The 25,261-nt window shown below is 48.7% G+C and overlaps 11 protein-coding genes across 11 annotated transcripts; 3 read left to right on the forward strand and 8 right to left on the reverse strand.

Annotated features, from left to right (window-relative positions):
- Window positions 1–73: 73 nt before the first annotated feature.
- FTJAE_11472 (ubiquinone menaquinone biosynthesis C-methyltransferase) lies at window positions 74–835 on the reverse strand (the record flags this gene model as incomplete). Its single annotated transcript, XM_037344418.1, has 1 exon — window positions 74–835. One exon carries the CDS (start codon window positions 833–835, stop codon window positions 74–76), a length of 762 nt encoding a protein of 253 aa, XP_037201542.1.
- A 287-nt stretch (window positions 836–1,122) lies between these two features.
- Window positions 1,123–2,670, forward strand: FTJAE_11473 (mRNA 3 end-processing YTH1; the record flags this gene model as incomplete). Its single annotated transcript, XM_037344419.1, has 11 exons — window positions 1,123–1,161; window positions 1,219–1,257; window positions 1,304–1,394; window positions 1,451–1,473; window positions 1,522–1,540; window positions 1,593–1,715; window positions 1,768–1,790; window positions 1,837–1,874; window positions 1,921–2,375; window positions 2,425–2,596; window positions 2,643–2,670. 11 exons carry the CDS (start codon window positions 1,123–1,125, stop codon window positions 2,668–2,670), a joined length of 1,050 nt encoding a protein of 349 aa, XP_037201543.1.
- A 210-nt stretch (window positions 2,671–2,880) lies between these two features.
- On the reverse strand, window positions 2,881–4,171 carry FTJAE_11474 (G-protein beta WD-40 repeat-containing protein; the record flags this gene model as incomplete). Its single annotated transcript, XM_037344420.1, has 3 exons — window positions 2,881–3,013; window positions 3,060–3,117; window positions 3,178–4,171. The coding sequence occupies 3 exons, from the start codon at window positions 4,169–4,171 to the stop codon at window positions 2,881–2,883; spliced, it is 1,185 nt and encodes a 394-aa protein (XP_037201544.1).
- Window positions 4,172–4,603: 432 nt separating this feature from the next.
- Window positions 4,604–5,293, reverse strand: FTJAE_11475 (ankyrin; the record flags this gene model as incomplete). The annotated part of the gene is made up of 1 exon (XM_037344421.1): window positions 4,604–5,293. The coding sequence occupies one exon, from the start codon at window positions 5,291–5,293 to the stop codon at window positions 4,604–4,606; it is 690 nt and encodes a 229-aa protein (XP_037201545.1).
- Window positions 5,294–5,442: 149 nt separating this feature from the next.
- On the reverse strand, window positions 5,443–6,204 carry FTJAE_11476 (ankyrin; the record flags this gene model as incomplete). Its single annotated transcript, XM_037344422.1, has 1 exon — window positions 5,443–6,204. The coding sequence occupies one exon, from the start codon at window positions 6,202–6,204 to the stop codon at window positions 5,443–5,445; it is 762 nt and encodes a 253-aa protein (XP_037201546.1).
- Window positions 6,205–7,177: 973 nt separating this feature from the next.
- Window positions 7,178–8,275, forward strand: FTJAE_11477 (NADPH-dependent aldehyde reductase; the record flags this gene model as incomplete). The annotated part of the gene is made up of 2 exons (XM_037344423.1): window positions 7,178–7,907; window positions 7,959–8,275. 2 exons carry the CDS (start codon window positions 7,178–7,180, stop codon window positions 8,273–8,275), a joined length of 1,047 nt encoding a protein of 348 aa, XP_037201547.1.
- A 159-nt stretch (window positions 8,276–8,434) lies between these two features.
- FTJAE_11478 (methyltransferase) lies at window positions 8,435–12,655 on the reverse strand (the record flags this gene model as incomplete). Its single annotated transcript, XM_037344424.1, has 10 exons — window positions 8,435–8,486; window positions 8,545–8,964; window positions 9,013–9,150; window positions 9,201–9,238; window positions 9,289–9,311; window positions 9,362–9,487; window positions 9,540–9,581; window positions 9,630–9,720; window positions 9,802–9,843; window positions 10,463–12,655. The coding sequence occupies 10 exons, from the start codon at window positions 12,653–12,655 to the stop codon at window positions 8,435–8,437; spliced, it is 3,165 nt and encodes a 1,054-aa protein (XP_037201548.1).
- A 588-nt stretch (window positions 12,656–13,243) lies between these two features.
- FTJAE_11479 (uncharacterized protein) lies at window positions 13,244–14,719 on the reverse strand (the record flags this gene model as incomplete). The annotated part of the gene is made up of 1 exon (XM_037344425.1): window positions 13,244–14,719. The coding sequence occupies one exon, from the start codon at window positions 14,717–14,719 to the stop codon at window positions 13,244–13,246; it is 1,476 nt and encodes a 491-aa protein (XP_037201549.1).
- Window positions 14,720–16,335: 1,616 nt separating this feature from the next.
- On the forward strand, window positions 16,336–17,563 carry FTJAE_11480 (uncharacterized protein; the record flags this gene model as incomplete). Its single annotated transcript, XM_037344427.1, has 2 exons — window positions 16,336–16,775; window positions 16,828–17,563. 2 exons carry the CDS (start codon window positions 16,336–16,338, stop codon window positions 17,561–17,563), a joined length of 1,176 nt encoding a protein of 391 aa, XP_037201550.1.
- Window positions 17,564–17,670: 107 nt separating this feature from the next.
- FTJAE_11481 (L-tyrosine decarboxylase) lies at window positions 17,671–21,029 on the reverse strand (the record flags this gene model as incomplete). The annotated part of the gene is made up of 10 exons (XM_037344428.1): window positions 17,671–17,872; window positions 17,922–18,505; window positions 18,548–18,847; window positions 18,897–19,166; window positions 19,214–19,463; window positions 19,512–19,929; window positions 19,980–20,339; window positions 20,392–20,428; window positions 20,476–20,642; window positions 20,690–21,029. The coding sequence occupies 10 exons, from the start codon at window positions 21,027–21,029 to the stop codon at window positions 17,671–17,673; spliced, it is 2,928 nt and encodes a 975-aa protein (XP_037201551.1).
- Window positions 21,030–21,865: 836 nt separating this feature from the next.
- On the reverse strand, window positions 21,866–23,053 carry FTJAE_11482 (uncharacterized protein; the record flags this gene model as incomplete). The annotated part of the gene is made up of 1 exon (XM_037344429.1): window positions 21,866–23,053. The coding sequence occupies one exon, from the start codon at window positions 23,051–23,053 to the stop codon at window positions 21,866–21,868; it is 1,188 nt and encodes a 395-aa protein (XP_037201552.1).
- Between the last annotated feature and the right edge of the window lie 2,208 nt (window positions 23,054–25,261).

Consider the following 25,261-nt stretch of genomic DNA (forward strand, 5'->3'; position numbering starts at 1 on the left):
GAGTGCATTCTGATATCCTATACCAAGGTCTGATGTTTTTCTCCTTGAGGGAGGTTTCTAATCAAAGCATTCTTCAGGCCTTCTTCGCCACTACAACGACAAAGTTGGGGTCCTTAAGATAATCCTCCCAGAACTCGTGATTGTTCTTGACGAGTTCTGTCTCTTCGGCTGGTGCAACATGTATCTCAACCAATCCGAGTTCCTTGCCAATGTCATCAGAGAGTGAGAAAGTCGATTCCATTGAAGTAGCCTCGAATGAGAACGGTGGTTCTGTGACACAGTTGACATTGTATCTCAAGCCACCCGGGATCTCAGTGACATCGGTAAATGTGACGCCGTATTTGCCATGGCTCATGTACTCAGCTCGAATGCTCTTTGACCTTACGCCGATGAACTTTCCGCCAGTCTTGAGATTCTTGACAACATTCTCATACATGCTTCTCAGCTCTGAAACAGAGGTAGCATGATCAAAAACCCAATTGGCCATGACGACATCGTAACCCTCCTCCAACTTGACTTGCTCCTTGACGGGTTTGGTGACATCAGCCTCGAACCAACGAATGCGATCCTTTCGTCCGAGACTCTTCTCAATTTCCTCACCCGCTTTCATCATTTCCGGTGAAATATCTACAACATCGACAACACTCGCCCCAGCATCAATCGCTCTTCTCGCATGAAGTCCACTACCTCCACCAAGATCCAGCACCTTCAAGCCCGTACAATCTCCCAGAGCATCAATCACAAGCTGTCCCTCAAGTTTCGAACAGGGCAACTCCTCCACAGAAGCATACTTGGGCGCGAACGAATCGTATTGCGTTTTCTCGGCGTGAGACATGCTGGGCACAGACACTGGATAGTGATCGGTTTGTTGGTCGTTGATTTGCGTGTTGGTTCTGGGCAATATCACTCAAAACCCCGCTCTGGGCCTTGGATATTGACAGGGATGTCGTGATTCTGATCTAGCCGTTATAATGCTAGTTGGACGTTATCATGATACAGACTGGAGTGTGATCTTATCACACGTGACTGGTGACATCTCATCCGTCTCCAAACCCCACTCGTCCCGACCGCCATTTCGATCTAACGTCATGTCAAACACTAAGTTAAATCGAACCCTTGACGATGTGCGCGGACGAAGACCCCCTTGCTGTCGATGAGCATGTATGCATCTACTGTGGCTGAAGGCTTACTGCATCCGACTAACTGATTGGACAGCAGGCTCAGGACGACACTGATGCTGACTCCGCCATTGGAGACGTAAGTGGATACTTTGAGGGAAATCACAGTAGTTAACGGGTCACAGGACAATGCTAGTGATACTACGTCGCTAAGATCGAGTATTTTGAGATACCGTGAGGAAAATGGCAGGACTTATCATGCTTACAAGGACGGAGGTGAGATCCTAGAATTGGTAGCAGATGCCACTAGAAGTTGAACTAATTTAACGTAGCTTATGCGCTTCCTAATGACGAGGTAAGCCTTTTTTCACCTTCCATGGTAGCTGCCACTGACCTGATATAGATTGAGAACGAACGACTAGGTAATCCATAGCATCCCTTCTTGATTATCATTCTCATCAAATAATCCCGCAGATCTCCAACATCATCTCTTTCTACTCACTTTCGACGAAAGACTGCACACAGCTCCTTTACCTAAGACCCTCAATCGCGCTTTTGATGCGGGCTGTGGCACTGGAATCTGGGCCATCGAGTTTGGTGAGTAGTACAAGCTGCGCAAGAATAACCATGGTGTTAACAAATTGGACAGCTGATGAGCATCCCGAGTGCGAGGTGAGTTCTATGAGGATGACTTGGGTGACTATTACTGACTTTTCAGGTCATCGGCGTCGACTTGAGTCCGATTCAGCCTGCGGCGTATGTATTCATTCTCGTGGTCATAGGGCACACTGACATCTCGAAGCATTCCACCCAATGCCTCCTTCTACGTAGACGATCTAGAAGAGTCATGGGACTACTCCAACAAATTCGACTTTGTCTTTGCTCGTTTTCTCACAGGTTCTATTCTTGACTGGCCCAAGTTCTTCAGCGAAAGTTACAAGAACGGCATCCCGACTCCCTTGCAGCTATCAAATAGTCTAATACATATTAACAGGAACCTCAACCCTGGAGGCAGAATAGAGATGATCGACATCATCTACCCTCTCCTCTCCGACGATGACACTCTTAAAAAAGACTCAGCACTATCCAAGTGGTCGGAGCTTCTTCACGACATCTTTACCAAGAACGGTCGTGGCATGGATAGCGCGCTGAAGTACAAGGACCAACTCGAAGAAGCTGGTTTTATTGATGTGAATATCGTCAAGCGCAAATGGCCTTTAAATCGATGGCCTAAAGATCCCAAGCATAAGCAGATTGGTAAGTTAATTGCTACTTTGTTCACGATGTCTCCTAACAGCATTGGTAGGTACCTGGGCCCAGCAGAACACTTTGGATGCTCTAGCAGCTTTGAGTCTAGCTGTCTTTACACGTCCTGACGGCCAGGGTGGACTTGGCTGGAGTAAAGAAGAAGTTGAGGTTTTCCTGACTGATGTGCGAAAGGATATTAAGAATGTCAACATTCATTCCTACTGGCCAATGTAAGTCTAAGACGAACCAACTAAGACTGGTACTAATGGTGAATAGCTGGTCGGTGTATGCTACAAAGCCATAATAGAAGTCAAGCGTTGAGACTGCGCCTTTGTACAGCCCAAATATTGGCCTTTTATATGCATAGGCGCAGATTAGTCGGTTATTATGTATCCAGTCCCGTTCTTCTCTGTAGCCGAAGTATCAAGCAGCGAATCGCCCGTCTAGTAAATGCGCCAGTCTTTACGTTGCTACCGAACGAGCGGCAACAGCGATTGGTACGAAATTGATGTCCCTATTTTTCTATGGCCTCTAGGCTAAGGGGTCGGGTGCCATCCTCGTATCTAGTGCTCTCTTGGTTGTCTTCACAGTTGTAGCGCGCGCTGCCGACCATGTAAAGGCTCATAGGTTGGTTGTTCATCATGTGTCTATTATGAGTTCATAAAGCGCCATTTATAGAAGGGTAAAACATACTTGATATAATTCTGCTGGGGGACACTCTGCACTGGAATTTTGAATCCATTGTAAGCAGCTGATAGAAGTTAATAAGTAGCCAAACCTATGGTTATAACATCAAGATAATTTCACTTACTAGACGCAACGTCGTGGAAGGCCTTCTCCGCTCGCCGGATCCGGACAGGTGTTACAAACAGCAGTAGCTCCTTTGCAAATGCCGCCGCCGTGGCAGCGGCATATTCCTGCCAAAGGTCCGTTGTATGTGAATTCGCATAATCGTGAATGCCGCGGATGATAAGGCACGGAAAGTCGTACAAACCTGCCGCTTCCGTGTCGAAGCACATTGCGCCATGTTCTTGACTCAGTCGCTGACGCGTTTGGCCGTCCTTGACCGCCGCACTTGCGGAAGCTATGATACCGTAATGGAAATATGGATCGGTGTCGTCTCGCTCTGGTCGATGAATAATGTGCGATTTGTCGCATCCGTTGCATGTTGGATCTCCAGACTTGACGTGATGATAGTCTGCCTGATAAAGTCGGTCATTTGAGGCGCCTTGATAACTGAATTTATCCCTCAGCCGCTGCGGAACCTTTACGACCAGCTGCGCGAGAAACTCGGGGACTCGACTGTCTTCACACATGTGGGTAGCTTGAAGACGAGCTAAAGCCGTCAGGAGGAGCTGAGGAGGGGCGTTGAAATAGCCTGTACGTTGGAATCCTCCTTGCGGCAAGATCTTGCCTCTGTCATGCTGCACCACTCCTCCAAGTGTTCCGGAAGGCTGGCTAATCACTACGTCGCCTAGTCGAATATCGTGTTGTGGTGAGGGCGCGCCACTGCCTATTCCGACCAGCAATCCAAAGCGAATTGATTTGAAGGTTCGTTGCAAGTCCTTCGCGACGGTAGCAACAGAGCACGATCCATAATTCTTAGCAGGTAGGCAGGCAATGACGACGTAGTGGCCCTGAATCTCGCCCAGGGTATAGCTATTATGGTCATAGGGATCCTGCTCACAGAGGTCTGGGTGGACTCGGTCCAGCATGCCCTTGGCAGCAGCCATCTCTAGAGGAAGAGCACAGAGCCAGCCAACAGTGTACTCTTCCAGTGCAATTGCTTCGTCGTCGTCGGGCATAATTACCTACTGTCGCTTTAAAGGTAAGGAAAATATAATTTAAACCTACTAGGTAGGCGAGGAAATGAATGAGTTTGGCACAACGCGGTACACAGTGAAATTGGCAAGTTTGCTTGAAGGGGGTAAATTGAGGAATAGCAAGAAGTCGTCACAGCGCGTATCATCAGAATTGATTGGCCATCCGCTAAAGTGAGACGAGACGAGAAATACGCGCGCTGTCAAGGGTCCATTGCTCTTGGCCAATCGGGTACAGTACAACCTCTCACCTCGCCAAATGAGAGGAGAGAAGAGAGATAACATGATAAGTCATTTTTTAGGGAGAATAGCAGCATCTACGGAGTATGCCTGCTCAAATACAACAGTCTCTAGCTTGTATATGGCTCTCCTATGAAGCAAGCCACGAAGCTGTTTTCATCTCACTTCTTTCAACCTTCAGATTCCCACACTTCTTTCAATTTCCAGACCATCCATTTTCTCTTTCAAATCTTTCCTCCCTTCATCCTGAATCTGCCGGTGAGACTTTTCCTCCGCATTCAGTTCATCCATCAGACTTCCTTCATCGCCTGGAAGCCTTCGAAGTATTTCTCCCATGAGTTTGTACTTTCTTTTTTTTAATACTCCAGTCCAGGACATTTCGTTGGCGGCTTCATGTAGTGGCGTGTTTCCTTCCAGGTTCTTGACAGATACATCTGCACCATGATCAAGAAGAAACACGATGGCATCAACGTTGTCTAGGTTCTTGACTGCCAATTGCAGTGGTATATTGCCGTCATTGTCTGTATCCGTGACTTTTGCTCCATGGTCGAGCAACGTTTCGATCGCGGCTATATCGAGCGGTAGTCCTCCGTCATAAGAGCATAAGCTATGTAATGCTGTTTCGCCGTTTTTGTTGAGAATGCTAGAATCAGCACCTTTCTCACAAAGGTACTGAAAGACGGCTGTGTGATCTTGTCCGCAGTTGCCATATTTCTTGGCTGAATAGTGTAGAGGCGTGTTACTGTCCTGGTCCTGCGCATTGATCGTTTCTGGGCTGCAGTCTAGCAGTAGCCCAAGAAATGTGGTAACTCTTTGCACCTTCTCCTCCATAACCCCGGCAGTCACCTCACGAGGGTCTTCGTCCATCCAGACCTGACAAGGCCAGTGAAGTGACATGCTTCCCCAGCTATCGCGATAAGACACTGCATCTGCCACATCACCAACTTTTCTTGCGCAGTCAAGCAAGACTTTGAGAGCTTCAACGTTCGCACACCGACTTGCCGTAGAGATGATCGTCACATCAGTGCGAACTGGGAATTCTTTATCCTCCATTTGACGTGGGGATCAGCGCCATTTTCAATGAGCCGCCGGATCAAATCGGCCCCTGCCCACTCTGCAGCAAAGTTCAAGGTCGTCAGGATCGGCACCTGTTTCTTCGTATACTCGCCAGTCCTAGGGTCGAGAGAGGAGCCCCACGTGTATTCTGTATCGGAGGCGCGAGCACCTCGATCAAGCAAGAAATTGATGACGGCCTCCTTTTTCTCAAGATTATCTTTACAATAACAAGCATCGGAAGCGACCATAATTGGAGTATATCCATTATAGTTATGGTGGATATCAGCTTGAAGAAGCGGATGATCGAGCAGAAGCTTGACCACTTCGAGATGGCCAGAATGAGCTGCTGTGTTCAAGACTCGACAGTAACGACCATCAAGGTTTGTTCTACCATCAGGCTTGATAAACTTAGAGTAGTGATACAGGAGCATTTTGAGCGCATCGAGACTTCCATGTCTAGCTGCCACAATGAATGGATCATAATACATTCCAAGAGCATGACCACTCTTGACTGCCCAAGGTGCTGATTGCAAGTATTTTTCTAGTGTCACTGTATCGCTGCGCTCTATAATTGCTGTGCGAAGACGGTAAAATTGTTGTTCACAAATAGTTGATCCGTCAGTATCAATAATTGTGGGATATTCCGTCAATGGGTTGAGAAGTTCCGGCTCAACAGATCGGCGACTTTGACGGAACGCCTCAACTGGGGACGTAACGGTCATTGCGAAGACAGTAGCAGTTATCGAATATGATACTATTGAACTGGGAAGAGGAAATAAAAAAAAGAAAAAAGCTTATATAGGCAATAGTTCATATTAAAAGACTCTCAGCTATAGGTAGTCCTGTATCCATGTCGATAAATTCTCATAAACTACCCTGAACCTACTCAGTCTCCTGTACCCGGATGAGTCAGGCCGTCAATTATCCGGATAATAGCCCGAAGCTCCATAACACACGCAAGCTGCTAACCGAGCTTACAAGACCCTGGAAAGCATTTGTCACAACGAACCATTGCATCAAGTGACCCACTGGAACGAGATTTTCCGGGAGCATTAGCCTATTATTTGTGAGTCCAAGCTTCCGGGATTGATGACCCGGGGAGTCGGGTAGCGGATCCTGGATTCTGAGTGGCCACAACCGTGATACTAAGACCAAGCTAGCTAGTCGATCGTAATAATCCTTGACGCCAATCGATTTTATCGTGAACCTTGAGCTAATGATTCAACCCAGGCAGAGTCAGAAGAAATTTCATTTATCAGCAAAAACAAGAAAGAGATCTACGGATATAGCAAGAGTCTATGAGAGTGATCGTGTTCTTACTCTATTCAGAAGAATATAGTTATGGCTAATAGCCAAGGCTGCAGCACACGATCCCGTCATCCGTATCCATCATCGCTAAAATCTCTAGTCTCGGCCTAATGAACCGGAAGCGATCGCTTCATTTAGATTTCAGGCTCACCGCAAGCTAGCGACAGCGGAAGCTGGAAAATTCCGGGTTCGCGCTAAGAAGGCGGGGATCGATGCTCCATATATCGTCCCATCTTCATCTTATTCCTCGATTCGATTTCGACCTTGATGAGAGCATACATCATATCTTGGCTCTTAAGTCCGTCTTCTGTCCGATCCGGCAACTTCTCAGCTCTTTACATACCTACAAACAATTAAGGCAGTTGGTACAGAACAGCCACCGTCAACATGAGCAATTTACCGACAGCTGTCCCTCGAGGCTCATGGGTCCTCGTGACGGGAGCGAATTGTTACACCGGTAGCCATGTGGTCATAGAGCTTCTGAAGCAAGGCTTCAAGGTACGCGGAACGGTGAGAGATCTCTCGTACAGCAAGTGGCTCCTCGAGCACCCAGCTGTGAAGCCGCACGCAGACGAAGGAAAGGTGGAGTTGGTTGTCGCAAACACATCAAAGCCCGGAGATTTCGATGAGGCGGTCAAAGGCGTCTCGGCTATTATCCATCTCGCCAACATCGGCGATTATACGCCAGACCCAAATGTCGGTTTCGCATCAGCCATTGAGGCTGCTTTGACCGTTTGCCGATCTGCAGCCAAGGAATCGTCAGTCAAACGATTTGTGGTGGCAGGTGGACTATGGTCATCAGTCTGGCCTAAGCCCGGGGAGGCCAAGACTGTTGGACAGGATACGTGGAACGACGATCTGGTCAAGGTCGCACAGGCGCCACCACCATATGAGTTGAGCCGTATTCTTCCAGTGTACTTGGGTGCCAGAGTCGAAGCTGAAAAGGCGGTATGGAAGTTTGCAAAAGACGAGAATGTCCCATGGGAAGTCAATACAGTTAGTCCTTGTTGGACTTTGGGTGATCCTCTGGACGCGAGACACTATGGGCCTATGCCTACTCAACTCTTGCAGCAACTATACCTTGGCAAGATCGAAGCCCTGAAGGATAACACAACGGGTAAGTTGACGGATAAATAAGTCAAGAACCTCAAGAGTACTGACGAGATAGTCTATTACACTCACGTCTCCGACGCGGCTGTTATTTACGTTGCAGCCACCATCGACCCAGATGTCAAAGGCGCTCGTATTCCAGCACTAGCCGAGTCTTTCAACTGGAACAACGCTTTGGCCATCATGCGCAAAGCATATCCCGAGGAGGATTTCGAAGACGACTTTATTCCTGGAGACCCTGTTTTAAGCTACAAGATTGAGAACGATATTGCACCCGGGCTGCTGCAAAAATGGGCTGGAAGGGAGTGGATCAGCCTCGAGAAGGGAATTACTGAGACTATCGACTTCTCGAGGAAGCTGGGTAACTTGGACTAGTCTGATTACTCGAGAGTGGAAGAAGATGACGGAAAAGCTTTCAATGGGTTTATGTAAAGTATGTGCTGAGCTGTTACGAGATTTGGCAGAATGAGATTTATGGAAACGGGGAATACTACTTTGAGCCACGCAAGAGGACATACCACGTAGATGGTATCCCTAGGCTTTGCCTGCAGGCTGTTCCAGTGGCTTTCTTCCATAAACCACGTAACTATTGATGCAAACGTCAGAAGATAATCACAGTAGTATGAAGTGTGAAAATGACTTACACCGGGATGTACGCATGAATACTTCGATCGCGAAGCTGCTTTCTCATCGCACTGCAGAACACACGGACCTCATCCGCACTCCAACCCAAAAACCTCGTGAACAATCCAAGCAACAGACCTTCCAAGCCATTGTTAATGTTAGCATAAGACCACTTGCCTAATTCCTTGTAGTGCTTATCCTTGGGCCATTCGTTGATAGGCCACTTGAACTGTTTCTCCACCACATCGACAAATCCAGCCTTTTCAAGGAAGCTCTTGTACTTGGGAGCAAGGTTAATGGCTCTTCCTGCTTTGGCGCTGGCTTCGATGCTGAGAAGACCGGAGCGGAGGACCTCGCAGTCTGGGGGGAGGGTTCCGTCATCGCAGGCGATGGGGTAAGTTAGGTCTTGCATTTCGAGATAGCCGCCTGGTTCAAGATTACTGTCGGACGTTAAGAGGAGAGTGGTGATCAGATGGGGCTTGACTTACTCGTAGGCGTTTTGAACGAATTTCTCCATATCGGCGAAGGATCCTGTCATGACGCGGCAGAAGATAAAGTCGAATGGCTCTGTCCACATCCACTCTTTTTCGAGATCATCGATTTCAAAGGTGCAGTTCGGTGGGACCCTAAGGGAAAGGTCAACCATATGAAGTCTGAGATTGAGGGCAAGCTATACAATGAAGGTTGAATAGGGCTAAGGTCTACGCCGACGACCTGAGCCCGTTAGTTGATGTAATCTTGCTGACAAAAAAGAGGAATCATACCTGCGCTTCGGGATGAAGATCGGCTGGATCAGATTGTCAGTAAAGAGATTGGTTCACGAGTTGCCTTACGCACCATATTCGATAGCCCAAATGCCAGTTCCAGTACCAACATCCATGACCCTCTTGGCAGGCTCCGTGATCTTTGGACTGAGCCCGAGCTCTCCGTGAAGGGTGAGTAGCCAGAGATTATGCTGAAGATCTTCACCAACACTCAGCACGTAGCATAAACTAAGGATTACCGATAGACTTACCCAAACGGTCACTTTCGGAAGCGTCGTTAGGAAAATTGTATTCTGGATGGTTTGTTAGTCATAAACGAGACGTCGAGTAGAATGACTCACTTCCAGAGCTCATCGCGTGGTAAGTTCTTCCATTTTCTTCTTGGAATCGCAAGACGCTTGATCGAAGTGACTCTAGGCTTTCTGAATCGGTCTGTGATTGTTTAGCTCTAACTCTAGGTGCGATGTCACACATGCGATCTGGCGCCACTGGGAGACTCGTAGCTGAACTTACACCTGAAAAAGTCGAGTCGCTATCGTCAAAGGTATCGGCTGCCTGTTCAGCAAGGTCAGCATTGTTCAACGCAGCCAATATCGCAGTGTCTGTATACCAATGCCTCGTGCGGCTCCTGGGTTGGCGCCGACATCATGTAATGCGTCTGTTTGCCGGTAATATGTAGCAGAGGGTTGATGAGTATCAATGAATTGGAGAAAGGTGTTGACTTGCGAAAGGACAGCAATAAAGCCTTTAACAGTCAGGTGATCTTCGGAGTTCGGCTCTGGATAGGCAGGAAAAAGAAAAACACCTCATTTGCGATCATACAATACTCCCTGGTTGAGTAACGTAATCCGATGCATGTAATGGGCACAGCGAGAGACCCAACCAACAGACCCACCAACGTCGCAATGATGCTCTTATTGGGTATTATTTATCCCTGGGGGCTTTCTTGAATGGTAATTCGTTGACGAACGAGGTTGAACGTGAAAGATTTCCCATTGAGTCATCTATAGCCTTGGCAAAGAATGAAGACAAGATCATAGATGATTTACGTAACCGCGGATGGCACCCGCTAGACTAGGCAAGTAATAACCTCGCTATATGATCACCTAAGTCTGATCAACACTTCCTCAGGCTCTAGCTTCAGCCATTGATCCAATGATATTTCAGGACAAACCTGGACTCTTCGAGCGAGGCCGTCATCTTCTCTGGATATACACATCAAATCAAGTACAAATCGTTTCCTTGAACATAAGTCCTGCCACCGAGAGATAGCTGCATCATAACTCCATTGATCGGAAAACAAGCGACCGCTCATCTTTGCATTATATCGGCTCGTTCCACAACCGGCTGGATATCCGGAGTACTGCGGAGGCTCGGGATCCGTCAGTTTGGCAGTGGCAAAGACGATAAACTCCAGCTTATCTGGCTGTTTGGCACGCCAACCAGGATCACACTGTAGGCTTCCAATCGAATACCCGTCGTTACCTATCATATTAAAGTGTGGTAGCCCAGTCCTGCCATCGGGCTCTTTGGCGACTGTGATATGAGCAGCTGAGGTTTTGAACTCAAGGATGGGATCTTGCGGCGCGAAAGGACTTTGTGATACACGCACTGGTGAGAGATATTTATTGTATCTTTCACGCAACGTTTTGTCGATGTCTGTCTCTTTGATGATGCCAGACCTACCCCAGGCACTCTCTCGCCCTCCACCAGACGTCCGTGTACTAGAAGGTACGTCAAGACGCCACTCGACTGGACCCAGGAAGCCAGACCAGCTCCAACTAGGGAAGTCAGGTCGCTGCTTGTCAGGATCGGGGTCATGGCCATGAAGTGGTTGCCATCCCAACGCAAATCCAAACTGGTCCAAAGGAAGACCGAAGCTACAAATCGATCCCCACTTCTTGTCTTCCTCCATCCACTGGACTGCGGCAGCCCACGCATTGAGGATATCCTCAGGATGACCCAGGGTTCGTTTGGTGTACTCTTCGACGATTCTGTAATAGCCCCCCTCTGGGTACGATCCGTTTGAGCGGAGGAGCATCAGATCCTTTATTCTCCCGGCCTCTCTCGTTTCTGTGTTTGCTGAAGCTGCCAGCGCACTACCGCCTGGTACTTCCCATACACTTTCCTCGCAGTACATCGTCTCCCGACAGAGGAAGAAGGTTTGTGACTCTGTGAAGAAAAGGATTCGTCTAGAGAATGCTGCTTCTTGGAATGTCCAGCCGCGACTGAACCAGACTGAGCTCTCGATTTCTGTGAAAAGAGATGGGTAGCACGTCATGACACTCAAACCATTTATGGTAGCCCGATGCTGTGGCTCAGGATGCCTGGCGCCTGGCCGAACTCCCGGGAGGGGGTCAGAAAACGTTGTGCCGCTTAAGGCCACCAGAGTACAAGCTGCTCCAGAGTAGATTGACGCCATGTGGTGAATCTCGGGGTCGGTCGACCCCGGTTTCTGGGGAATGCACAATTGATCGACCCACAAGAAACGGAGACCGATCTGACGACAGAACCTCATGGCATCAGTGATGGTATCGCCCAGAATGATGCCCGGTGCAGAGAGACTCCCTGGCTTTCGGAGCTCCTCCTCGTTCGAGGTCTTCAGCTGTGTACCAGGTGTACCACCACCCCAAACATAACTCAAAGCGGCATAGCTATAATTTGAAGAGGATCCAGAGACAATGCAGCTACTCTGAACGTCGATAAGCCTGTTTGGTCGAGTTATCTTGCCCACTGGCCTGTACTCCCTGCACTCCTTGTGCTGCTCATTGCAGAGACTCAGCCAGGTTTTACAGAGCTCAAAGTCGATATCCGTGCTGACGGAACGACCACCGAAACAGCTCCCAAATTTTATGTTGAGTTCTTTGTTTGCTTGAAGTCCCGAACGCGACTCCGCTTCTTTCTTGACTTGACGTGCACGCTTCCAAGCTGCAGTAGGAGAGAGCTCTGGAGAACACAGCTGAAGGCCACGAATCATGAGTGTTTCATGGCTGGGATGTCGATATGTACCGCTATGGAAGCCAATACACTGAGTGAATTCGTCGTCAAACATGCCCGTTCCTATCTCGACCGCCGTAATCACCATCTCATCTTCTCCTGCATCTGGGAAAGGGTCGGGTACGCGTAGACGGTTCGGGGTTCGTGTTATTGTCCGAAATGTACTTATCTGATGGAAAGTCAACATGCAAAAGGCACAGCACTTTGCATGCATTTTGATGTGCTGCCAGGTTCTCGGGACTTGTTTGTTAGTATCGAGATCTGCCCGGTAAGGGTTGAAGCCATCAGGGTAATTGCCGTAATCGCGGCCTGTGAACATGCCGTGGAAGTCCACATTCCTGCAGATGTTGCAGAGACTGCCGTATGACATATTGACTTGGCTGTCTGCCACGACAACTTTACATGCAGGTAGATGGGTTACTGGAGATGAGAGACTTTTATTGAGGGCGCAACAGTGAGGCGAAATGGCAGTTATAACCTTGAAGCAATAGTTATACCCACGGGAAGTTGTACTACAGCACAGTGGGAGGGTGAGCCAAATTTAATCGTTCCGCAGAAATTGAGGAAACGGACAAATCCCGCACACCGGTGACCTGACCCCAAAGGTCATGCAGCATATGATCCAAAGCTGCGTTGCAGCCCATCTGGCTTTTGGAGTACCACTATTGGGTGATCATGCTAAACCTGTGGATCCCTGCTATATACGTGGCACCAATATAAAGACGCATGAGAATATCAGGGCTGCTTACAGCTGCAGCCAAGACGCGCGTCCAGCGCAGTGAGTACTCACTGAGAAGGCTTTCGGCACTGAGGATCACATCGTACGGAAAAGGACGAAGCTGCAAACTGGTATTATCGAGAACTAAGGGCAAAGTGACAGAGACAATGGATGATATAAGAGCCCGCTGTTCATTTTCACTTCAAGGAACTTATGTTTCTCCAGAGTACTGACTATTGTTCAGTCATGCAACAAAAGTTTGACCTCTCTAGATGTAGCCAACTGCTTAATCCTCCTGATATCAAACATAATCGGATCATCCACAAATGCTTCCGAGAGATCCAAGACCTTCAGCTTGCTAAACCGCCCCTGTGGTCCGGTCTCTTCAAGTAGTTCTATAATACCCTCCAGGTATGGCTCAAGGAACGGGTCATTACTACTGCCGACCCACGTTTCGATGAACTTATGGGAGCGAGGCCTGAGAACTTGGATATCTTTGGGTATTCGATCAAGGACGATCTTGATGCAGCTCTCATGGGCATCTTCAAAGAAGTCGACGATATGAACCGCAAGCGTATAGATACGTGACAGTTGTGAGTAGGCTGACTCCAAAATAGGGTCTGGGTTGGGAAACCTTGTGATACTAACGTCGAGGTCCAGGTCCTCCAGAGAGTCTTTGTGTTTCAAAATAGCCTTTGCTAGTTCTCTCTGATCTGGAAAACCGTACATGTCCAGCCCATGGTCGACTCGAACGTTGAGCTTTGCGAGTGCTCGACATGCACTGATGAACTCTGGGACGCCAGATCGCAAGCATCCAACAATGGTCAACTCCTTGATTGGTGATGTAGAAACTGAGAAAGGCAGCTCGTAATCATCATGGAATGTTAGAGGAAGTTCATTGTCCCCGTTATCCAACTCGCTTTCCAGATCATCTATTAAGCCATAGACACAGAAAGTCTGAATACAAGGAAGGTGCAAGAACGATCTAGCATACGCCATGTCGAAAACTTCCTCACTGTTCCAGGGTTGCAAGGTAACATGACGAATTTGCCCAAGGGGCAACTGTTGTGCCATTTCAGCCGGTTCGTCAAGCAATCGACAAATAGCCTCCCTAACGTAAAGCAGAGGCATAAAATGTTGGCGGGATTCAGGATAGAAGGCAGGCACCGTAATGGTCAGATGGGTCAACCTTGTACACCAAGCCAGGATCAACACAGCGACAGCATCCTCGCACCCAAGACGTATGCGATGGCACACGTGTGTCGAGAGAAACATGGATACCTCCAGATCCTTCCCAGCAGCGTCTGCGAGAGCAGCTAGACTCTCAAGGCTCAAGTCAACTGAATCAGGGTCATGCTCGTGCAAGGGCCGAAGATAGCCAAAGTCCAGCCTTTCAACCTGCCGCCGGAGATCAGGGTTTCGAAGAAGGTGAAGCGCAAGTCTCTCAATGGAAGGTTCAAGACATTCTTGGCTGTTGTTCCATTGGCGCACGAGCAGAGGAAAGGCGATTTTATTGAAGCGGCTGTTCAGGAGGCTGGCGCTTTCAAGAGACTCGCGGTCAGTTGTGACGAATTCGAGAACTCGGTGGAGGGTCTCGTCGGGCAATTCGGATAAGATGGCCATGTTGTGAAGAATTAGTATGGCCATTGTGAAGATGCGTTCTTGGTTAATGCCTTGACTCACAGTACCAGAGGTGAGAGAGACAAGTGATGTCATTATGTTCCTTGCGCGTATCACAGGCTAGTATTTACTGACAGAAGTTCTTGTGCATAAAGTCCTAAATCGTTAGCATAAGAATTATGTATGTTGTGCACTAGGTTCTCTCTGCTGGAATAAGCTCACAGCCACAAATCTCAACGTATGTTGTGCACAAACCTCAAACTGCGTGACTTGGTCGGCTGTAGGAATTCTTCATTGCTGTCCCAACATTTAACAAGATGACTTGATTAGCCAAAAATTGAGGCTTTCAATTTTTAGAGCAACATAGTCAATATTGCTGGACGAGAAGTTGAAGTAATTGAGCATCACTTACGAGTCTGGTCTGGCCTGTGATGTGTTCCAGACGTGGCGTTTCAACCCCTCAATTTAGCGGCAAGGATCACCATGGGCACATCTAGACCACCATCGCCAACACAGAACCGCTCTCTCCACCATCTGATCACAAAACCTCCGCTGCTCAGATCCTCACACTTCACAGAGCCTCACATCTTGGCTACATAATCTCCTCTCAATCCCCCCGCCCGGCTTCTCCGTAACAACTCATCCAAGACCCATCACCTACCGCAACGTTACCATCTGTCTCTGAACATCGAGAGCCTTACAAGGCTCATTCTCCGGGGGCAGTGGCTGTTGCTAAGACCAATAGTCCCAAATCATAGCGCCCAAATCTTTTCAGCTCCCGACGCCAAGCCAATGAGACATGACAGGGCTGACTTTAAGCATATTCGCCGAAATGAAAACGGCTCATGCTTATTTTTTGGTCAAACAGTGGTCTTAGAGGTCATGCCCAATTGAGTTGGGTTGCGTTACACTGTGGAGGGGATCTCGTATAGAGGCAGGGGAGCTGTTTGGGGGATGCTGTGCGACGATAAGCAAGGGACGGTTGATCTGTGGATGGTGTGTGGCTCGCCACTGTTATCGTAGGTATGCCTCGTTCTGCTGTTTTTCTTTCTTTATTCGGTCTGGGCTTGGGATAGATTACTGTTGGCTGCAATGAAGATAAAGCGAATTCGGAATGGTAGAGGGGCTGTGCTTGAGTAACGGTTCGTCGATGCCCAACGTGTGCTTTTGTGGTGTCATTGTCGTGTACCTCAATGTGGAACAAGGCCTTTTCGTCAATTGAGTAGCGGGGTAGACGATATTTATCCAGTCCTAGTAACAATATTCTGAAGCAATTGATCTTCTCTCCACGTCTTGATGGTCCCTGCATGTCCCTCGTCGACGGAACAAATCTCAGAATATCCCCCGACAATCGCGACTTTCCCTATTTTTGGACCTCAAGCCCTCGTCTAATTCTCCCCTCTCAGCGTGATTAGCTCCGTTCCGAGGCGGAGATTGCTAACATTCACCCTGAATGGGTGCGGCTGAGGTGACCCTTGGTATGTTGGCTTCAGCTTCTGCAAGCCCTGTCACACAATATTGGTTCTGGCCCTCCGGTGGCGTTCTGATCTGCCCAGGGGGGGAAATCAGCTGAGCCGCATTTCCGCTCTTCATAATAATTGTTTCCTGCAATCGCGTCGCTTGTTTTCCTGCTTGGTTTGTTTCCTCGTGCATCTCTTTTATTTTACCATACTGAGTACCAATTCTCTTCCCTTTTGGCCTGCAGATTCACTATGAGGTCGAGTTCGCAGGCTCTTCTGTTTGGAGCTATGCTCCAGGTTACGAATGCAATGGAGATGGCTCACGCCGTCCAGAGGAACAACGTACGCGATGTACCAGCAGCAATCACAGGAGCCCCATTCGGTATCATTCACGAAGCAGAGCTCCTTGTCGGCCACGGCGGACTTGAAGCACGACAAGCGGCCTCTTCGACTTCGAGTGAGCCTCTGGTGGTTACTGTCGCGCCCGACGCAACGTGCGGGTACTTGTCTGGGCAAGCCGGCGCTGCAGTCACCTGTGACAATGGTCGCGCATGTTCATGGGCCCCTGTGAGTCGTACCGGTATTCTTGCTTGCGGCCCCGAGGGTTATCTCCTTTGCGTCGAGTCTAGTATAGCTGTCAATCCCAGTTCATGCGATGACGTGTGTCAGAGTAACACGTTCTATCTCAAATGGTGAGTCACTACTATCGCCATGTCAAATTCCTAATACTAACTAACCTTTCAGTACCGACTCCGATCGGCCTTTCTGTCGCACGTATCACTACCCAAGCGGTGTCGCCGACTATCGATGTGCATCCACACCCGTCGAGAATATACAATCTGTCGAGTTCACATATGACGGCCAGAAGAATGCCAACTTCAAGACTACAACTCTCAGCGATGGCATCGCATCAGAGTCACTATCGGCTACCGACACTGGTAGAGGCTCTGCTGAGCAGGCAAGCTCGACGGAGACACAAACAGAAACAACGACTACTTCAGAAGCTCCTGAGCCTACAAAGAAGTCCAAGTCAACACCTGTCGGTGCTATCGTCGGAGGTGTAGTTGGTGGTGTCGCTCTCATTGGCCTCATCGGTCTTGGTGCCGTCTGCCTGCTGCGCAGACGCAAAAAGACTGAACCTGCTCCAGCACCAGCTCAACCCGTCATGGCTCAACAACAAGCTCCTCCTCCCGCCCCCATGGCTCAGAACCCGTACCCTCAGCAACAGCACTACCAACCAGCTGCACAGCCTTATCCTGACCATAGCATGGCGGCATCTCCTGCACCATCGGATGCTCGTATATCGATGATGAGTGGACCTATGTCAAGCGTTGGACCAGCTTCACCTATGGGATGGAATCAACAGCCTTCGCCCCCGCCGTTTCACACACCTGCGCCGGCTTATGAGATGGCAGGTCCTGAGGCTCGTGAGCAGGAGCCGGTGTATGAGATGGGTTCTGACTCGCATGTGAAGAAGTGAGATGATCAACATTCATTCTAGCTATTATATGCATCGCTTGGTAGTTCATTTAGAGTAGTCATGATTTGGAATTAATATGGATTTCTCATGAGATGATCTAGCGGCACCTAATCCATGTTGACCATTCCCCAATCAGCAAAGATCTTTGATGTGAGACTCAAGTCACCACTCGCGATCGGCTTGGACCCTCCAAGGAACTCATCGTAGTTGTTGTACACCGAGACTCTATGCTTGTGACCGGGAACAAGCGACAGCCCAGGTGCATCAGTCTTGACGACCAAGGTCCCCTCCTCATTCTCCTCTTGAGGTCTGCAAAATGTCAGTATGAACAAGTCCGTTACGAGAGGAAGAAACTTACAGCGGCTGAATCGAGTTCTCATAGACGTCTTCCAGTACAGCGACTACACCCTTGCCGAGCTGCTCATCACTCAATGGCGGGTTGAGGTTGAGCTTGACGCGATCGCCACTGAGTTGAGCATTGGGCTTAGTTCTCAGCACATGGTCGATATTGGCCTCAGCATTGCTTCCATAAAGATAGAAGGGCATTCTATCGGGGTATTTCTTGTCCAAATCATCATACGACATGGATCGCTTGACAACGACCTGAATGTTAGAGAGCTTGAACTTGGCCAGAGGTTCAGCATCACCTTCCGGAATGCCGTCGTCCAGTCGGAACTCAACATCTCCAGTCGACTCAAGAAGATTACCAAGTTTCTCAGGATCCACGTTGGCGATGGTGTAGAACTTGTCGGGGTTCTCCTTGCGAAGCTTTTGATAGAGCTCTTTGACTTCGCTGGGGAGCTCAGCGGTGATGATGACTTGCCAGCGGTGAGCAGCCATGTTGAACATGGGAATGTGGACGAGGTAGATCTTTTCGTGACCTTGGACGACGAAGCCGTGTATATCTGGGTTCTCGGTGTTGCGAGTAACGACATGCTGCTGCTATTAGTATAAGTTATGCAAGGCTTATTCTGAAAAGCTTACCTGGACCTCTTCCTCTGCGATCTTCCTAAACGAAGTCACCAAGCTCTCGAGGAATGGCGAGTCCGTAGGCCAAGGACTCATCGTAACATTGACCAAGAACATGAGATCTCCATGAGCAGTATGATCCTCGTTCGAGAGTTCAAGGCGTCGCTTGAAGTTGGTTAAACACTTGCCATAGGCCTTCTCGCTGAATGATGACGAGGTCAGGAACAGAGGCCGGTCAGAGATCGGGGTCTTGTCGTCTTCAATAGTGTAGGAGAGACGCTGGAAGATGCGCTGGTTGAGGTAGTTGGCTTCTCCCTGTGTCTTGTAAGTATACACGCCAAGATGAGAGTGTGAAGTGGCTCACAATATCAGTGTTGGGCTTGCCATTGATCCTGAAGTTACAAGCGAAGGCATTGATCATCAGGTCGCCACCGAGGGTCTCGAGAAGCCCCCAAGTCTCTTCATCTTTGAACAGATCCTCGTTGCTGACTCCGAGGATCTTTGTGCGGATTCGTTCCTTTTCTTTCGCAACATCTTCAGCTGACCCGCCGTTGCGCTCGATGGGTAGTCTGATGAGGGGCACGACGATCAGATCATCTTCAGGCTTGGTCAAAGTTGCCCAGTGGCAGTAGAGCTGTCGCAATTAGGACAAAGTTTCTTGAAGACTTCAGGGGCGCATACCTTGGTGCAAGTGAAGATGGCCTCTCCGAGGAGTCGACCGTATCCGTCGACCTCAAGACCGAGGGTCTTGTGAGTCAGCCAAGTAGCCACTGCTGCTGCTCCGGGCTTGCTTCCCTCAACACCATATACGCCCATACTTCCCTTATCGTCACCCTGGTGGTAGACAATTGGGCTGGTCCAGGTGATGAGGTAACGCATGCGCTGATCACGGTAGCAAAGACCACCGGCAGGATAGTTAATGTACCCGGACCTGTGAACGGTTAGCAAACCAGAGTGATTCTTGCCCTTTGGGACTCACTTGTGAGGATCAATAGTGATGCTATCAGCAAAAGGCAGACACTCAAGCTGCTCCCTCGTATAAGGCTGAATGGCCAACTTGGGCACAAAGGGCAAATCTCCACCAGGTATGGGAGCGAACATCCTGCGCTCAATCATAGAAGAGAAGTAGCCTCCCCAAGCAGCATCGCAGTGGATGGCGAAGGATAGACCGCGACGTTGGAATTCCTCACGAAGCTCAACGACTTGACGAAGCGGGTCACAGGCGCCATGTTCAGTTGATCCGATGATGACGACACCGCCGAAGACGGGAGTGTACTGAGATTCATCATCACCTTCGATGCAGGACTCGAGGTGGGCGCGGAGGCTGGAGATGTCCATGCGAGCTTCTTCATCGACGGCGATGTCGACGAAGTTGTCGGAACCAAGACCAGAAATGGCTGTAATTTTGTCAGTGTGAGCTGCCACGATGTAAGATTTGGTAACCAACCTCCACCCTTTGGCCAAGAGTAATGCTTCGTCGCACTGACAAAGAACTTGGCAGGCTTGGTGATGCCAAACTGCTGGTCAACATATTCCTTTCCAACAGTCTGAATCAGATAGTCATGCAGAGCAGTCTGCAAAAAGGTGGCAGAGATGGCATATTCGCTCGTCAAGCGAGTGGGGATTTGGAGAATGGCGGTGGGCTTCAAGTTGAGAAGTTCCCAGGTTGACAGCTCAGTGAAGGGCTTTTCTTCATCCTTGCAAGTGGTCACCTTGAAGGGCGGCTCAATGCGGGTGAGGAAGTTGAGCGGTGCGCCTTCGGCCATGGCGAGTTTGAGGGATAGTGGGTAAAACTTGAGGTTTCGAACTGCATCATCGGTCAGAGAGGCAAAGTTTTAATGATGGAATGATAGACTTACTGGCCCAAATGGCTTCAAGATTGGCGACCGAACCATCCTGCAACGTTGTCAGATATTATCACGGCACAGCAAAAGATTACTGACACAGGTAATGTGACCCCATGGTTCAACATCAGAGTCTTCACCTCCAGCACCATACCCATAGCCCAACATGCGGCAAAGGTCCTGGCCGACTTGGCGCTCCACGCCAGTAGTGTAAGGACTAGCCTCTGTCGCAACGTTGTTAGGGTTGTACATCATAGCAGCCATATCTGCCAGTCCCGTCAGCTATGCTCATCAGCGCATCCAATCTACTTACATCCAATAATACTAGGCATAGCAGTATCCATATTCATATGAGCATTATATCTCGGCGACCAGAAAGGAATCGAGTTTGTCGACAACTTCTTAGAGATATCCTTGACATCTTCACGGAGTTGAGCGACACTACCTTGGAACTCCTCAGTCTTGATCATGTCTTGGGTGATGAAAGCAGGATCATCTTTGTAGAGATTCTCCCGCGTGGTTTTCTGCTCGTTCAAGACATAGGTGAAGAATTCACTGAGAAGATCAAAGTTCTCGGCGCGGGGCCCGAGGAAGTATGACCCGACGCGGGCGTGTTGGCGACGCTCATGCTCGATCTGCTCGTCGCTGACCATCTTGTTTATGATGGAGTAGTGATGGAGATATGGAATGGTATGGGGATCTCGAGAGCAACGTTGAGTAGTAGGAAGGGGCGCTATTCTTATATCGTAGTACTTGCTACCACATACCCATCTCTTCAGTGCCATGAGGGTTGCTGAACCTGACCGCAGCTGAAAGTCCAACCCTTCGTATACCGAGCCTATCCATCCTCAACACAATGAGGGGTATCGCAACCTTCCCCTCCATCGCCCAGTCTAGAACAGGTGACGAGTAGTGCATATGAAACATAGCCATCACGGTGTATGTTTAAAAGCCTATAGTTTCATGCACGGAACAAATATATGCAGTCTCGTATGTGCCAATTCTTGAATGGGGAAAGGTGAGCTTGCGCTATTGATGCTTCAGCTGAGACTTGTTAGTGGCCGTAACCTGATTGAGCATCGGGGAAAGGACCATGTTGCCGCGTGACCCACGGAATACGGCAAATCGTGTATGTGAAAGTTTACGTTCCTTTAGGGCCTCAAATGCATTTGTCTCATGTGAATATGCATCTTCGTGCATTATTCTGTTGCTATCATTGGGCTTGTTGTCATGTTTTGCGATACCCCGCCTAGCCCGCATCATGGTTATGTGCTCAACGCAGTCTAGGGGAGGAAATAAAACTCGGAACCTAAAGCCTAAGTGATAAAAAGACTTAGGTAACTTAGTATAAATTTAGGATATCTTTGTAGAGTTTATTTTATCACCCTAAACTTAGGTCTTGTGTTTTCTTGCTCCTAAAGGCGCAGTGTCTTACAACCCCACTTTGAGAATGCGAAAACGCGTACACGATTACTCATGGTGAGGCCAATTACTTCTCTTCCTGTTTTTGCGAGACAATATCCTTCATCGCCTTTGCAGCTCGTCCAGCCAATTCCCGAACTTCTAGTGACAACTCCTCGTTGTGAGACTCAGCCTCAAACCTCCTCCGCGCAAATTCCCTCCTTGCAGTCTCCCATCTCGCCCGGCCTTTATACCTCTTCCGCGATCTGTTCCATGGAAGCTTATTATCCCTCAACTCCAAGATCCTATCCACCACCTCAATATCCCTCTCATCTCTCGTATGCGGATACCTAGCATAAACATCCTTCCCAGCAATGATAGTCCACAACGCAGCGCAAGTAACGTAGTGGCTGAGAATCTCATGATCTGGCGGCGGTGATATACGCCGATACCATGGCGTCGGGGCTTTTTCCAGCGCATCAACAGCACAGATTTCTCCTTGGACGTGTATGTTTGCTACCCCGCTGGCAGTCAGTCGAGCGTAGAACGCGTTCAAGTTCTGCTCTGCTTGCTGCTCTGGCCATGACCAGCCAGCTCCGCATCCACAGGAGTCGTTCCTCACTTCGGCGATTGAGGCGCCCAGGATGATTAGGTCGCTCCAAACAGTACCTAGTTGCCAGACCCAATCTCTTTTGAGGGGAATCGTCATTGGTACTGGTTCTGGGGGATTTGGTCGGCCTTTGAGTGCTCTGACTAGATCAACTAGCTTCTCTTGCCGAGCCTCGTTGGTGAAGGGTATTTTCTTTGCTGTATGGAGAATAGAGTACCAAAGATTCCATAGCAGCATCTCAGCGTTTCCGGAGTGATCTCGCTCATTTTCAGGCTCAGGCCAATCTTCTTCAGGCCCCCAGAGCTCGAGTGCCTTTTCGGGACTATGATACTTTCGCTGTACTCGAGCGACCCTCTCTTGCCGGAAGTATTCCGTGCTAGCGTTTGCAGTTGAGTATGCCTCGTCTATTGGCTTTGCCAGAATATTGACTGCCTCTGCTGCTGAAATCTCGCTTGCCATGTATTGATCAACGACAGTTGTATCTGCGCAGAACCAATTCCGTATCTGTGCTAAATGCTCAATTTTCGCAGCGAAGTCGAGGGTGTTGTCATCAGCGACTGCTTTCGCGCGGTCATTCTCCCTGGTCTCCTTTTCTATTCTCCTGGCACGTCTCTCTTCCGTTTTCGCTTGGTCTCTCTTCTCTTTGGATGGTCTGTTCTTGGGCATTATTGAACTTTTATAGCTAATTCGTAATATTTTTGTTGATTCGAAACTCGTCATGGGGCTAAATACTGATCGAGCAGTGGGTCTGAAGGATCAATCCCCCATTTCCCGTATCGGTCTCACCGAAGAGTCATTGCCGATCCAACATCTTACATCAGCCTGCTAATCGTCGATATGCAAGACCGAATGCCCTACCAGGCAAACCAATTGAGCAGCAGAGTAGAACGGGGACAGCAGCTACGAATCTCAACGAGGATTTCATTTTGTTCTATTTTGCTTGTTTTACGACTCAATTGGCATCATGCCTTTGCTATTTAAGAAGGGCTCTATGTATCATAAGTACAGTATCGCAATGGCAACTATCTCCACAACAAATAAGAATCAAAGCTGTCCCTCACCCTCGGAAGAGATCATCATTGTTTCTCTTGCGCTTTTTTATTCACTTCCTTGAAAGGTGGCCTTATGGCGTGACATCCTTTCGCACTGAAGTCCCCAGCTTGAAATCTTCGAATCTGACACCATGACAGATATCAACTTTGCACAGCGTTTCTAACCAGGGTTCTGTTCTGGTTGAGAACCAACAACAATGCTTAGGAATGGCACCACGGTAATGGCGCCACGTTGGCGATTCGAGTTGAGCCGCGAACTCCTGCAGCTCCAAAAGGCTCTTTTCTTGAGCAGGAGGGCCGCCTATGGGGCGCGGGACCTTCAAACCGAACCTGAGCATCTGCTTTATTAACGTCCCCAGCATTATGGCGGTACATTCCTTGCCGCAGCCACCATCCTTGCTCCAGAATGAGTCAAGAAGCTCATAAAGATTATCCAGAACCCTGTTCGTGGAACTCTGTCTGCGTTCTTCTAGTGAGTCTGCACAGCTGTCAGTCAGTTATGGACCTCAAGCAGTTCATTGTTTCAATTTACCCAGAATGGTACTAGGGAGAGGCAAGTCGGTTTGTATAGACCTCTTGTTGAACTTAATAAGTGAATAAACAACAGAGTTGAACAGCTCAATCTTCCCAAAGACCCAGCTGATGAATAGTCGAGATATATTCGTCTGGGAATCAGATCCTTCTATCTTATCTTCTTGGACGACAGCGGCGATCCAGTTCTCTGCAAACATCTCCACATTATCGCTATCGCTTATCGGGTTATCTTATCTCTTGCCCAGCTGTTTTTTTTGCTTTAGGGTAGTATCAGACTGATCAATCCACTCAGACCGCGCTGCCGCGCTTCTACACATGTGAAAGAAATACTAACAAAATATCCATTCTTGAAAAAGATATTATAGCTGTTGTTTGTCACAAGAGCTCCGATAACATCGGCCGATATCCGATGAATGTTGTTCACATGACTACATGTCTGACAGCTAAAATTAGTGGGCTAGCAAATTGATATTCCGGCGTTTATTCAACACACAGCGAATCATTCACAAACCCCGAAACGAGAGACATCATAGGACTGAACTTTTCACATCTGCGTGCCTTTGATGAATGTGATATACACTGCTGAGCACATATATTTGAAATCTTTATCAGTCATGCCGTATTGGTGACATGTGAACCCACCTCACTCAACATTTTCCATTAACATGTTGATTGTCGCATACTAAACAAAATGCTGCGAAACGAAAGATCAGCCAAGGATGGTTCGGCAACTGGTTCCGAGTCTTTATATAGCCCTCTTTTCTGCGAAACTCAACTCGATTGCATTCAGTAATCTCTCCCGCATCTAAAGCTCCTCGTATTATAACTACAGTACAGTAGCCATGACAAAGCTCCCGAATAAAACAATTACGACCTCCTCTGAGCTCCAGAGCATACTCTAGTGTTAGTGATGACTACACTTGCCTCTCTTTTTCTCTTTCGACTCGGTTCGTTACCCTCTTGCGTCGATTGGGCCACTTCGAAATCCCTGAATCTCACACCATTGCAGATATCTACGCAACAGCGTTCCATGCACCAGTCCCTATCTTTCTGCCGTAATTTCACGACTTTGCAGATGCCCCCATGTGAAAAGTGTTTCAACTCGATTCGACTTGTGAAATCACACAACTGTGTGAGGCTCTTTTCGTTGGTAGGCCGGCTAACTGGTCTTGGTATCTCCAAACCAAAACTGCGCATCCCTTTCATAAGTCTCCCTAGCGCCAGGGCACAACAGTGTTCATCCTCAGCGAGAAGAGGGAAACCAACACTATCTAGAGGCGTGGAGTCA

This window comes from Fusarium tjaetaba, assembly GCF_013396195.1.
Source record: "Fusarium tjaetaba strain NRRL 66243 chromosome Unknown NRRL66243_c0000281, whole genome shotgun sequence".
NCBI lineage: Eukaryota > Fungi > Ascomycota > Sordariomycetes > Hypocreales > Nectriaceae > Fusarium > Fusarium tjaetaba.